The sequence below is a fragment of the Schistocerca cancellata genome, chromosome 4 (genome assembly GCF_023864275.1).
Source record: "Schistocerca cancellata isolate TAMUIC-IGC-003103 chromosome 4, iqSchCanc2.1, whole genome shotgun sequence".
NCBI lineage: Eukaryota > Metazoa > Arthropoda > Insecta > Orthoptera > Acrididae > Schistocerca > Schistocerca cancellata.
Window position 1 is genome coordinate 571113226 of NC_064629.1, and position 15184 is coordinate 571128409.

Genomic DNA, 15184 nt, shown 5'->3' on the forward strand with positions numbered 1-15184 from the left:
TATGAGAGATTCTACGATGAATTTAGCAAAGCATACAAACCATACTTACAGGTGTATAAAACTCTAGAAATTATTTAATTTATGAAAAAATGAATGTGCTGTTATATTTTAAACTTCATGTTTAGAAAAAACTCAAATTTTATAGATAATTATCTCAATTTTTACGACAGTTTGTAATACATTTGGAAAATTCTAGAGTTTCATACACCTCTAAGTATGGTTTGTATGCTGTGCAAAATTCACTGAAGAAATTCCCTTACTTATGAAGAAAAGTGTACCTATAGCAACAAATGCAGCCAATGGTAAGTGAAAAAAAGATGAAATACAAATGTAAAAAAATAAACTATTTGCTTATATTTTTGAACTTCCACCACTATAAGTGTAAATCCTGAATCCTTTCTGGTCATTCTGATAAAGTTTTATGAATTTATTTTAAAAAGTATAGACAGTCGAAATTAAAATGTCCTGTGGTGTCTCTCCTGCAGAAAGTCGTCCCGTTTGATGTCCTACGCCCCTTAAGGAAATTTGGACTTCACACAAAAATTGTTCCAAGTTATCTGTACATATTGATCAGCTGGAAATGGCCACAGTGGTTGAAATCAGCTGACTTGAGTCAAACATCTACACCTTTGTCTATTAATTACAGTATACAGGTAAAATTATGTGACTTGATAATTTAACTGAAAATGATTAATTGTATACTTCAGACAGAAATATCTTCTACGTGAATGAAGATCGAAACTTGGGGTGCATTTTGACTTGCGCATTAAAACTAAAGTTTACATTGGGATTAGTTGTAAGTTGTCAATTCATGTTGTTACAAATACAAGGTCTGTTCACAGTGATGAGTGTCTAAGTCGTACTCAGTGTTGCGAATGGTTCATATGGTTTAAAAATGGCCAGATGGAAGTTAAAGATGATGCTCATTCAGAATGTCCTTTGACATTTACAGACGACAGATGCTCATTCAGGATGCCCTTCAACATTTACAGACGACACTCATGTCAGGAACTTCTATGAAATTGTGCGTGCCAATTGCAGACTGACTGCCTAAAATACTGTAGAAGAATGAAGCATTTCAGTTGGATCAAGTAATGAAAATTTGACACTGTGTCTCGGAATGCATCGTGTTGCCGCCAAGTTGGTACCATGGCTCATGAGTCAAGACCAGAATGACCTCTGCCTGGCAATCTGAGAAGAGTTTTTGGATTGTGTAGATGAGAATGAGATGTTCCTTACGAGAATCATAATTGGTGATGAGACGTGGTTCTATTGGTATGATGTTGAGATTTTGAAGGGATGAAGATTTGTAATGATAGACGAGGTATAAGAAAATTCGTAGATGGCACTTTGCGCGATAAAGCAAAAATCATACCACGACTGCTTCCAGAAGGGGAAATGGCATTGGTAGGGGTGCATCACCTGTGGAGGAGAGTATTTCAAAGGAGACCATGCAGAATAAGTAAAAAGTAAGTGTATAAAAATTCTGTGGACACAGTTCCTGAATTTTTTGAACAGACCTCATAGGGGCCTCTCTAGTGCAACTAGGTCGCTCCCACACTTATTCATTACCCACTGTGTCGAGATGGTGGTAAGAGAGCAACAAAATGAGGTTTGCATACTCAGCTCTCAACAAATCCAATTCGGTTAGAACTGTGTCACATGATTTTCCTGGAGGGTATGATGCTGTGCCTCCTGTAGCATAAAAGGTCTATGGAACTTGCGTTGCAACATTGGCCTCCAGTGTCATTTGATATCATGGTAAGTGATTTTTAATTTTTTATTAAATTTTTGGTGGAGATATGTAAAACTCTTTGTCTACATGCCTCCTTTGCAACAACTCATGGTGAACTTTGATGCCACATGGCAACTGCTATGCAATGGCAATCAGATGTGGAGTATTAATTTGCAGAAAATACCCACAATCTTTGTATGCCTCATCAAAGGAGACCTCTAAAGTGTACAAATAAAGAAAAATAATCACAAAGAACAAGTAAACGTAAACACACACACACACACACACACACACACACACACACACACACACACACGCACGCACGCACGCACAGAGAGAGAGAGAGAGAGAGAGACAACAACAAACGTGAATTCAGGACTACAGATGACAGCAAAGTTATGGGATAAGTTTGCATTGCCTGTATGTTTGTGATGCGTCTGATGGAGGGCACAATGAACATTTGTGAAAAGTGAATGCAGTTTTACAGTAATTTTGAAAATACCGTATTTACTCGAATCTAAGCCGCACATGAAAAATGAGACTGGAAATCAAGGAAAAAAAAATTTCCTGAATCTAAGCCGCACCTGAAATTAGAGACTCGACATTCAAGGGGAGAGAGAAGTTTTAGGCCGCACCTCCAAATTGAAACAAAGTTGGTCCATTGTAATATGAGACACAATTTAGGTCGAATGAATGGCGATACAGCTACAGTAGTTTGGTTCGAGTCATAAGCTTAGCAGTTAAGCTTTACCAGGTAGCCATTGCTATGCGTCAGGCGCTCCGTCCGTATTTGTATGGGTACCATTCCTTTTTCACGTGCTTCGTCTGGTTTGAATTGATTGCTTATTTTTCTTTGATCTGATAAGTGCCGTTCTTTTTGTTATAGGTGTTTACATCACTCTAAGCTGAAAATGCATTATTGTATTGTGTCATGCATTGTTTGTCACATTCTGATAATGAGTGTCTACGGCCTGTCGCCGCTCGCAGCATGGCTTGGTTTTGTGCGCGCCACCGCCACTTACAATTAAAAAAGAGAGAGAGAGAAATTGTCTCATTAGTGAAACAATGGCAAGAGACTGCTATTTGTTGTTACTTACACTGCTGCTTTCTTTGATAATGTTCAACATGAACTAAATAATAGACTGCGTATGATAGAAGATGTTCTGAACGAGAGTTTAGAGAAAATTTTTCTCCGTTTGAAAATCTTTGCAGACACCTCTTTAGTACATTACATTCTGCACAGAAATTAGGGTCATCTTAGATTTAAAAATCTAGTCAATTGCAGTGCTTCATTTCTGACTGTATCACTATTAGGCATAAGAATAATACGGATATAAACATGACATGATATGTATATTTTTCCGCGTTTGCTGTTGTCTCACTCTAGTTTCGTAGTTTATTAGGCAGACAGGATTTAAATGAGATAGCAGCAAACACAAAAGAATACATGGCAAAATGTTTATATTCGTATTATTCTTATGGTGAAGAGAATACTGCATGTGATTCACAACTCAAAAAGTTCCTATTAGCAACCACCTCTTCTCACAGGTAGGAAAATTTCAGAACGTAGAGTTGGCCATATTGACAAACATCCCGAACAGTCTTGCCATTCGGATTTTCGTAGTACATTGGAATGCTGTTACATTCACAGACGAACAATGCAGAATTTGTATTTACTTCGTTGGATAATGTATGAAAATGCAGTGGTCGAAACTCTGGGCGGAGAGAAAAGCTCGTCTTCCACCTTTTTTTAAATTTATTTACTGACGCAGAGGTTTTGGCGCCAGTATTTATCATTGTGCGCTACATATATTGGACGGCTGAAGTTAGTTGTGACGGCACCTACCAACATTTTTCAGAACTTCCGCTCACTTTGCACTCGATTCTAAGCCGCAAGCGGTTTTTTGGATTACAAAAACCGGAAAAAAAGTGTGGCTTAGATTCGAGTAAATACGGTAAGATCTTTTTAGTCCTATGTGTAAGTTAAAAGTTATTCCAAATTTCGGTCCTCATCCATGTGTAAAGGGTGAATCTTTTTAAAACACACTGTGTTTATGTTATATATGCTTAAAGATGAGAAAAATGGCAACTGATGCAGAAGTCAGCACCATCTGGTATGGATGCGGAGAATGATCACAACTGATGCCATGGCAACTACCTGATTCATCACAATGCTCAACAGAAGCACTGCACTATCTCATGGCAACATGCCCACAAAATAAAATAGCATGGGTAGTAATTCCATTAGGAAGATAAAAAAATTACATCTTAACACTTTTAGTTTTCAGTGTATCCACACAGTAAGAAGTTGTTGATGCATTTCAAATGACAAAAGAAATGTCAAAACTTGGAAAAACATAACTTATGCATGTTACTGAATGTTTTTGTAAAATAATTAATGAGTATTCACATGTAACTGGATGCAGTTCTGAATAACAGTCATATAGAAGTTTGTGTTTGCTATAACATAAACGAATATTTATATGGGTCATATTAACAGTACAAAATATGAGAATGTTCGAGACAAATTTTAAGCGTATTCATGCAAGACATATTGAAGACTGCTAGGAAATCGGAACCTACTACTGCAAAATGTGAACAGTTATCTTTTCTTCACCCAGAGTGTAAGGAAATTTTAATTTATCACTCTCTCAGCAAATTTAAGAGCCAGATAAAAGAGCATAATTAGTAGCACCCGAAGTGTACAGAGATCAATTTTTCAAAATCATTAATCACAGTTACAATATAATTCCACACAATTAACTTTGTTTTGAAGTGAGTATTTTAAAACAATATTGGTTTTCTAACACTAAACATTTTGTGTAAGTGCATATATTTGCAGAATACGAGTAAATACGTTTACCTAAAACTCTGTCAAACTGCATTTGTCAGAGCCACTTATGAGGAGGCATATATCCCACATTTTTGTCCGTTGGGCCACTCAGAAGTGGCAGTTAAATAAGAGCAACATTACAAAGAATCTAAACCTGAAGTTACATTTAAAACATACTATAACTGCAAGGAAGAAACATTCTTTCAAAGACAAGGCCATTAGTGATGGAGGATGAGCTTGGGTAAGGAAAGGAAATTGGTTATGTCAATGTAAAGTAAACCATCCTAACACTTGCTTTAAGTGATTTAGGGAAATCATAAAAATCAAAATTTCGTTAGTTGTGCTGCTTCCAGAATTCAAGTCCAATATCTTACCACTGATCCACCTTGTTTGGTACTATTAATGTAGCCACATGATAATGTTTACTGGTAACTTTCTATTTTATATGTACAGTATGGTCAACTCAAGAAGATAGTTTATTACATGTAGCATGCACAGATTTATGCGATATAAAACCAATGGAAGAGAAAATGGACAAGATGGACAACATTAATAAAAACGACAGCATCATTTTTCCTTGTTTTTCTTCTCAATTCAGTATTGATACTGCACAATCACAACTTCATTCCTGAAATATATTGCGGTAAATTTATTATTGTGGCAAGATATCAGTATCACCATTTTCTGAGTACAAAGAGCAAACACTGTTATAGAGTGATTCATTTTTGATCTGGATGTTCTACTAACATAGAAACTTTCACAATATCAATCCTTGTTGTTTTAAATTTAAAAAGGAACCAATTTTTGTAGATTAATACAATTTGAACACAATTTAAGTGAAGAAAAATATAAAGAAAGTTTGTGTATGTATTTTTGTTTATTAAAAATAGTTATGAACAAATGTGCCTGAAATTTAAAATGAATACTAAATGTTAATTGGGTTACTAAATAAAATAATACGCAAATACATTGGAGAAAATCATAGATATGACTCTTTCATAAAACAGGGAAAAGGCATCTACCCACCTACAGCAGATCGAGGTATGGAGCACAGTAACACATACCAGAAAATGGCATTCACACTAGGTTTTGAGCACTAGCTCTTTTTCCATCAATAATGCACACATTCACTTAACAACCACACAGACACTTGGTGTGACCACAAGGTGTCTGTGTCGTTATGTGCATGAATGCATGTACTATTGCTGGAGAAAGAGCTAGCACTCAAAAGCTGGTGTGAATGTTGTTTTCTGTTATGCATTACTGTGTTCCACTCATTGATTCACTATAAATGAGTGATTGCCTTTTTCTTATTTTATGTACTGCTCCAACCAGGAATTTACATTATTGTTACAGGAACAACTTCGAATTTCATTTCAAACTCCTCTCTTTCTGTAAACCTTGTAATAACAAACTTTTTCATTGGTGGCACTGCCACCTCATGAATCTATATTTATCTGTTAGATGTTTAAGGAGGAAAACTTGGCATGTACACAAAATGGCTTCAAAGCCTGTAACTGATTTTTGCTGGAGACAACTGCACACTTTCAGATGAACAAGATGAACAGTTTCATCCACATCCTCATTCCATCAACATCCACATCCATATCCATAATCTCCTCCTCCTTCTCCCCCTTTTTTCATTCAATACATATGGATTCTGGCCCAGTGTTTCCTTCAGCAAACTCAGGAATAACGCAAATGCAGTTTACTGTTGGATGCATAGTCATTATGTATTTCAGATCCAAATATTTTGATGGAGCCTCCTTCTTGAACAAATTTTTGATATACACCACTTGAAAACAAACTGTCCCCCACCCCTACCACATTAACTGATAAAACCATTTTTAAGATCATCAACCCTGAGGAAGCATCTCATAAACTTACTTTCAAGCACCTATATATTTGCAAGTAAATGATAATCTCATAACAATGCAGGTACTGAGTAATATTTTAAGCTCTTCTTTATGTGAATGGAAAGGTACAAAGCTCATATGGTGAAACATCACATTCATCATCTGACTGACTGGTAGTTTCCAACACATTCATGTTATGAATAACTGGTATTTAGCAATAGACCATATTGTTTCTCTTTTTCCTAAGATGTTATTTAAATCTTTACTTTATAACGCCGCTCTCAAGCAACAATGATTTCAAATAGCCATGGTAGAGATATGAAGAAGCCTAACACACATTAATTGGCACTGTTGCTCACTGTCATCCACTATATACATTTAGTTAGCAGGGCCTATCTTTGTAGAGACCGCCACCCCCATGTCCCACATGAATAAGGGCAGACTTTAGTACAGGCTTTGTCAATTCACTTTTATAAAAACATGTACAGATATATTTACACTGACTTACATAAAAATAAAGTAATATTTTAGGTGCTGAAAGGATTCATTGTTTACAAATATCATTCATCTTTTTTAAAACATGTAAAAACAAATTTAAATAAATACTTCATTACATTCAGAAAACCCATTATTGTACCAAATAAAAGGTCAAATGTTCACATTCGCAAAGGAAAAGTGATTTCCATTTCTTACATTCAATGTAACTTTTATATAACTAAAGATGTATTATGTGTCTCCATAATTTTCTTAGTCTGGTCCCTTTAATCCCACAAACCAACCAACCATAATTTTCTTGACAGGTCAATAATCAAATTTTGCTGCTGTTGAAATTGTTTCTTCATTGGATACTTTCTTAAATAACTGCCATGATGATCTCTGCAGTCCATTAGTCAGCCACTGTTGCCTTTCAAATAATTAATATTAGATGTGCAAATAAATTTTCCATCTTAGTACAAAGAAGGTGGTGTATTTTGAGGGAATGTCATGATAACACATTTGCGAAATCACTTACATGTCACTGTAACCTTATGAAATTATGTTTCAAACCTCAGTTGTTGAAAATTAAGCTTCAATATATTTACTTAAATATTCTACTGAATCTGAAACAAATGTACATTTTATTCCTCATAATTTTTAAGCAGTGGTATTCTAGGTGCTTCTTGACATGTTCAGCTTTGTGTAATTCAGCTTGTTAGAATCAACTTGCTGAATTGATAGTAGCAGGGCTACATGGGGTTATTTCAGTTCCAGTTGAGGTGGATGCTCATTCACCTTTTACTTTATTACTCCAGCTCTTTCAGTCTATATTTTCCCCCATGAATGGTATGCCACTATAATAAATCCTTACTGTATCAGTGGTCTATTTTCATAAATTTTCTTTCACATAGTATTATGCGGACATTGGGGGACAATGACTGCTCACATCTGTGAAATTCTGTAAGTCACACGTGTCTTCTAGGTGGTTCTAAAGAACAATCATTTCAAAGCAAATATCTAAATCTAAGAAGCAGAGGCAGCCAGATAATCTCAAAGATCTCCTGGCTAAAATGAATTTGTCATAAGACATGGAGCCGCACATTTCTTCTCAGGAACCTGCAGCTATGTACTCCAGACCTCTCATCAAGAACTGTCAAATCAATATTGAAGGCATAAGTACATCAAAATATCAAGTCTTACAGAAGATATTATCAAAATATAACTTCAATGTCGTTGCTGTTCAGGAAACACATGCTGAAAATGAAGATCAAATGAACCAGAGAGGAAAAATTCCTGGTTTTTACTTACTAGGAGCAATGTACCTTCATGCTTATGGAGTGGCAACATATGTACAATTGTCAGTCAAGAATGCACATCTATGCTCTGTATCTGATGTCAATGACATCTATGAAGTTACGATAAAATTTGGGGAATCAACAGTAATTAATGTATACAAAACCTCCAGCTATGTCCTGGCCTCCACAGGTCATCCCAGTATTAAAGAACCCTTCCATGTATCTCAGAGATTTTAAATTGCTATACTCAGTGGAAGTATAAGGAAGAAAAGGATGAAAATGGTCACACTGTTGTAAATTGGTAGAAACAAAAGCTTATATTTGGTGTCTGATGCAGAAGGTAAAGGAACACTTGTATCAGCAGCTTGAAGACAGGAGTATAATCTCGATCTATGCTTTGTAACAACTAATGCTAATAAATTACCTCTCCAAAGTTCATGATTCATATTACAAAATTTCCCACACAGCCAACATGGTCCAATCTTGACTGAAGTATGGACAAGTATTCCGCCCCATCATTCTTTACACAACCTAGATGGAACTTTAGAAAACCAAAGAGGGATATATTTGCTAAAAATATGGACAAATGTCTTGGTTTGATTCCCCAAAAGCAAAAAACTATGAGATGCTTGATGGAGCTATGATAAGTGCAACAAAGAAGGCAATCCCTAGATGCTAACAGGAGCAATATATTCCATGATGGAATGATGAAACTAATGAGAAACAATAAGATGAACTTCTAAAAAGTGGTGACCCAGAAATAGTGGATAACCTACTTCATACCCTTGATACAGCCAGATGTACTAGGTGGTGAGAGACAGCTGTGTCACTCAGTTTTCAAATGTCAAGTAGACAAGCATGGTCATTCGTAATGAAGTTGGGTGGAAACAAAATTGAAGTAAGGGACAACACTCATATCAGCTAATAGGATTGCATCATACTTACTGTCCACATCATGAGAACCAAGGGATAAAGCTCATACAAGATATATTAGATGCAAACTTACTTTGTTCTCAAAAAGAACACTAATGAGCAATCTGAATTCTCAAGAACTTCATCTGAATCTGAAATTTCTGCTGCTATTAAAACATGAAAGGCAGTGGGAAATGATGGGGAATTCATCCAGAATTTCTTCTGCGTATTGGGAACTATGTGAAAAGGTGGCTGGATTTAACTAGCCTCAGGAAATTTGTACTAGAATTGCATCCAAACGTGCCATGGAAGATGTGCAGACACTCTCCACAAGTGGGGCAAATCTTCATTACCATTGTGTTACTGAGGTGCAGAACAACAGACAGTGCTCATGTTGCATCAATATGTCCCACATGTACCTCAAAGAGTCCTTTTGAAGATTTCCTGATGGCAACGAGTGGTGTAATACAATACATAAAAGATCTTGATATCTGTATGTAGCTGTTGTCATTTGTGTTACTTTATGCTGGAGAGCTGTGTTTAAATGCTGACATGTAACAGTTTTGTAATCTTTGTATTTGTATTCCAATATGATAAATAAGTAATGTGAAAATCACTAATACTTCATTAACAGTTGATGTTGTCAAGCCTATTCTGGTAAATGACAGTTAATAAACGGATGAGTGTTTTGTTGTCTGGTTAATACCTGTAACTTTTTCAATTAACAAGATACTGAAGCAACTATTTTGTAAAAAGTGAAACAACAGACTTCTAATGCCATTCAGTTCCACCTACACACACGCTCTCTCTGTTATTAGTGTTTGCACTGAAATATATTGCACAGCTAGAAACATGTGAGGAAGCACAGTATGGACAGTTCATGTCCCGTTATTTGATATTCATCAAGGTAATGGAAGTGAAACTCAGCTGTATCAGCAGTCTTTGCCCTAAATTTCAGTTTTATACTTGGCTGCCTCCTTTTACAAGCAAGTATGGTGGCACTGTTTTACAACATGGGCCTGTACACGGGACAGCAGTTCAAATCCCTGTCCAGCCATCACAGCTCAGTTCCAAGTCCAGCCATCCAGATTTAGGTTTTCTGTGATTTTTGTAAATCATTTCAGGTGAATGCCAGGATGGTCTCCTTGAAAGAGCATGGACAAATTCCATCACATCTTCCTCCAATATGAGCTCATGCTCCATCTCTAATGACCTCACTGTCAACCCTAATATTCCTTTCATCATTTTTTGGCTATTTTTGTAAAACATTTCACTCAAACATTAACAACCATAATATCACCACATTTCTTTTGAGATGGCAGGACAATATGACACTCTGAATACATTAGAAAAACAAAATTGAAAGCACCAAAATCTACACGACTTCTGGACAACTCTGACAAAAGAGCTTCATTGTGAGTTTAGGAAAATTCAGTTACTGACTTCTCTTACCTTCAGTCCTACACATTTTGTCCTACCAGTAATTCTTGGAGTAACAACCACAATAATATGCGAGAAATGAAGATATTAATTTGTGATGTTTCAGAATGTTTAATGGTAATGTAACATTTCTGTGAGCCTCAGTACAGTACTCCTAATTCAATGAAATTACAGTTGATGGTAGAATTCATGTGTTTTATCAATATAATTTAAAAACACTTACTTTTAATACAGACATACTATGAATACTTACTTCGTTTGTAAATGTTTGTAAATATCTTCTTGGGAGACACTGCGGTTTCGATGTATTGAGAATCCACTTTAAAAAAAGGATAAAAGGAAAAAAAAAGTTAATGAATATATAAAGAGTGTAATAAATCTATTATTCACCATATGTTTTTAAAAAAGACATGATACTTACATAATGTTTTTCCTTTGGACTTTAGGACAATTAGATAATTTTGACAAAGTATTCAGCACTTGGTAAAAGTCAGTGAGGTCGAATAACTGGGACGGCTCAAATAAATCGCTTTCCTTCAAACCAAAACAGTCCTGACAAGTCTGCAGGAAAGTTTTAATGTTTCGAAGGCACAGAAACTGAAACACATAGGTAATAGAATTGTTTTACAAAAAAATTCTGTAATATGCCAGAGTACAAATCAGGACATGTTGTACACAGTTTTACATACAGGTCATAAATCATTTTTTAAATTAACCACTGGGTGATTTCATGTGAAACTGACACTGAGATTTTTAAAATTTTTATTTTTAATTAAACCTGTCATAGTTTTCTGAATCTATGAAAGTTAAAATTTACTGACACGCAAAAATTATCAAAACTGCAAAATTATTTGAGGAAGTATAGTCAAACAAAGTCGACACTTCTGTAGATCAGGATGTAAGACAAAAAGTTTGCTTTTTTATTGGTAGCTATTTAAATTTAAGTTGCAGTCATTGATATTGTTTCAGTTGTTAAGTTTCAAGAGCAGAATCTTATTGTTGTGACTCGCCGATTATTCAAAGTGCCGCCGCGCAATTACGCACGTCCCCTACGTGCGGCGCTGTCTGCCAGCCAGGCAGCAGCTGCGCCACCTAAGCGGCCAGCCGAGCAGCGGCCGCTAGACTGAGACTCAGTGTTTAATCGAATGCCGACTTGTACACAGGTCAAATTACTCAGTGACTTATATGTGTGTTGTGTTGTCCGAAAATTGTGTTACATTTGAAGATATAAAAATTGGCGACGAGGTAGTGGATTTTTCCTTTTCCGTTGACTCACAGGGTTCCATGGCTACTGTCAAGCAACTATTGCAAAATCTCCTTGAACAGCAAACGCTTCTAACAGCGGCGATTCGCGATTTCGTCGCGGCGTCAAATGCGGGGCGTTTCTCGTCGTTGGCTGTACCTCCTTTTCCACCTTACCACGAGACGGCGGAAGACTGGTCTGATTATGAAAAACGTCTTCGACAGCACTTCTTGGCATTTCATGTCACGGACGAACAACCATGTAAGTCTCTGTTCCTTTCCTGGATTCTGGCGCTGCAGTCCGGAACCGCGGGACTGCTACGGTCGCAGGTTCGAATCCTGCCTCGGGCATGGGTGTGTGTGATGTCCTTAGGTTAGTTAGGTTTAAGTAGTTCTAAGTTCTAGGGGACTTATGACCTAAGATGTTGAGTCCCATAGTGCTCAGAGCCATTTTTTTTCCTGGATTTCACCTCAAATGTATCGGTTGTTGTCGCAATTGGCTCCTTTGAAGGATCCTGCGTCTTTGTCCTTTGCTGAAATGTGCTCACTTCTGTCAATCTATTTTCAAAAGCAAACGCATGTGGTAGCCTCTCGTGTTGCCTTTTATCGTTGTCAAAAACAACCAAATCAGTCCTATCGCGCTTGGGCTGCTGAACTTCACGGCCTCAGTCGAAAGTGTCAATTTGTTACTGACGTTCACAAAGAATCCTATGCCGATTCCATGGTACGGGATGCTATTATCCGGTCGGCGCCCGACAAAGAAGTTCGGCAACGTGCCCTTCAGTTGGCGAATCCGACTCTCGATGAAGTTCTCTCCATTGCGCAGTCTTTTGAAATTTCTCGCGCCGCTGGGGCGCAAATAGAGGTGTGGGGAGACGTCGGGGAAATACAACCTCTGTGCGCTGTTGACGACGCGTGCGGCGCATCCCCGCCGGCCGACGTGGCCGCAGTACGCTCCCACGCGCAGCCGCGGCCTAGCCGTAAACAACCCACTAAGAAACTGCAGCAAAATCCCCGGCAACTTCCTTCATGTCCGCGGTGTTTTACGAAACATTCACGCGAGGATTGTCCCCAACGTTGGGCTGTGTGTCACAATTGCAAAAAGAAAGGTCATGTGTCTTCCGTTTGTAAATCCGACCGCATACATGATGTTCATGAACATGACGCTGATTCTGATTCTGTGTTGTCTGTCAATTGCACTTCTTCCCTTTCAGGGAAGTTATTCCTCACTGTCCAAATCCTTGGTCGAGATGTTCGCATGCAAGTGGATACCAGTTCTGCTGCCACTATAATTAATTCTCAGACGTATCTTCAGCTGGGTTCTCCACTCCTGTCCCCTGTCACTCGGCAATTACGGACGTACAATAAACAGAAGATTTCTCTCTTGGGACAGTTTAATGCTGAGGTATCTTACAAATCCGTCGTTCGCACTGTTCCCATATTTGTGGTCGACCAGAGCACCGCAGAAAATCTTTTTGGTTTCGATGCCTTTCGCGTTTTTGGGTTCTCCATAGATGACTCTGTCAATGTTGTCTCTGATGCTATTCCTTATGCTCAGCTGGATTCCTTGTCGACGACATTTTCGTCCCTTTTTTCTCCTGGGTTAGGCCGTGCAAACGACTTTGAAGCTCATATCATGCTCAAACTCACTGCTCGGCCTAAGTTTTTTCGGGCTCGGCCCATTCCTGTGGCCCTTCGTGATCGGGTAAAACGGGAGTTGGATCGTCTCACTGCTTCAGGGGTCTTGCTTCCTGTCACTTCAAGTGAGTGGTCCTCTCCTGTCGTTGTAGTTGCTAAGCCCAATGGTGATATTCGTCTCTGTGGAGATTTCAAAGCCACTGTAAATGCTCAATGCCTCATCGACACTTACCCTATGCCCCGTCCTGAAGAACTGTTCACTAAACTCGCTGGAGGACAGTATTTTTCTAAAATTGACCTGTCGGAAGCTTATCAACAACTTCCTCTCGACGCTACTTCCCGGCAGTTTCTGGTCCTTAACACGCCTTTCGGCCTCTATCAATACCAACGCTTGCCATTCGGGGTTGCTAGCGCCCCTGCTCTTTTTCAGCGATTCTTCGAACAATTATTGCTCCCTGTCCCGGGGTGTATCAATTACATGGACGACATTGTTGTCACTGGCTCCACCACTGAAGAACATCTCCACAATCTCCGCACACTTTTTAATGTCTTACAGCCTGCCGGTCTTAAGTGTAATCTTCAGAAATCATAATTCTTTCAGGCATCTATCATGTACTTGGGGTTTCAACTCTCTCGGGATGGTATTCGTCCGCTTCAACACACTGTTGCTGCGATCGATGCCCTTCCTCGCCCTACATCTGTTAAGGAACTGCAGGCTTTCTTGGGGAAAATATCATACTATCACAAGTTTTTACCGTCTGCGGCGTCGGTGGCTCAGCCGTTGCATCGCCTGTTGCATAAAAACGTGCCTTTTCACTGGTCCGCGTCATGTGACGCGGCTTTCCGGAAAGTAAAGACTATGCTGAAACAGGCCCCGTGCCTGGCTACTTATCGACCTGGCGAACATCTTGTTCTTGCCACAGACGCCTCTCAATACGGGGTCGGTGCGGTCCTTGCGTACCGTTTTTCTGACTTCGGAACAACCCATCGCTTATGCCTCCAAAACGCTCACGGATGCCCAACAAAAGTATTCTCAAATTGAGAAAGAAGCTTTGGCCATCATTTATGCTCTTCATAAGTTTGGTGTTTTTCTCTATGGCTCAAAATTTCATCTTGTTACGGATCACAAACCGCTTGTTTCCTTGTTTCATCCATCAACATCACTTCCCGACAAGGCTGCACACCGCCTCCAGCGTTGGGCTCTTTACTTATCCCGTTTCAATTATGAGACTCATTTCCGGCTAACGGCTCAACATGCGAATGCTGATGCTTTGTCTCGCCTTCCCATGGGTCCTGATCAGGCATTCGATAGGGACGAACTTTTGTGTTTCCACCTGGATGTTGCCGAGCAGCGGGTTGTGGACGGGTTCCCCATCAGTGGGGACAGGCTGGCGGCTGCTACGGGTTCTGACCCTACCCTCTCCCGGGTTTTACGCTGTATTCAGAAGGGTTGGCCAGATCGCCCGTCCGCTAAGACTTCTGATCCGTTGCGGAACTACTACGCTTTGCGCTACCGCCTCACGGCTAGGGATGGTGTTATCCTCCTCTCCACTGACAATGCTTTGCCGCGTGTTGTGGTACCTGCGTCTTTGCGTGCTTCGGTCTTGCGCCTCCTTCACCAGGGGCACTGGGGTGTGTCTCGCACAAAATCTCTGGCACGCCGTCATGTGTACTGGCCTGGCATCGACTCTGACATCGCACACATGGTCGCTGCCTGCAGCCCTTGTGCGTCACAGGCCGCTGCCCCGAAGTCATC

At 39.0% G+C, this 15184-nt stretch overlaps 1 protein-coding gene across 1 annotated transcript in view; it reads right to left on the minus strand.

The window, feature by feature from the left end:
* Window positions 1-15184, minus strand: part of LOC126184588 (protein vav) — a 163635-nt gene that overhangs the window by 115520 nt on the left and 32931 nt on the right. The window contains exons 2-3 of the mRNA XM_049927024.1: window positions 10970-11145; window positions 10802-10867 (exon numbers count right to left, since the gene is read on the minus strand). Of these exons, the coding sequence (XP_049782981.1) occupies window positions 10802-10867; window positions 10970-11145 (242 nt within the window). The remainder of the gene's footprint in view (window positions 1-10801; window positions 10868-10969; window positions 11146-15184) is intronic.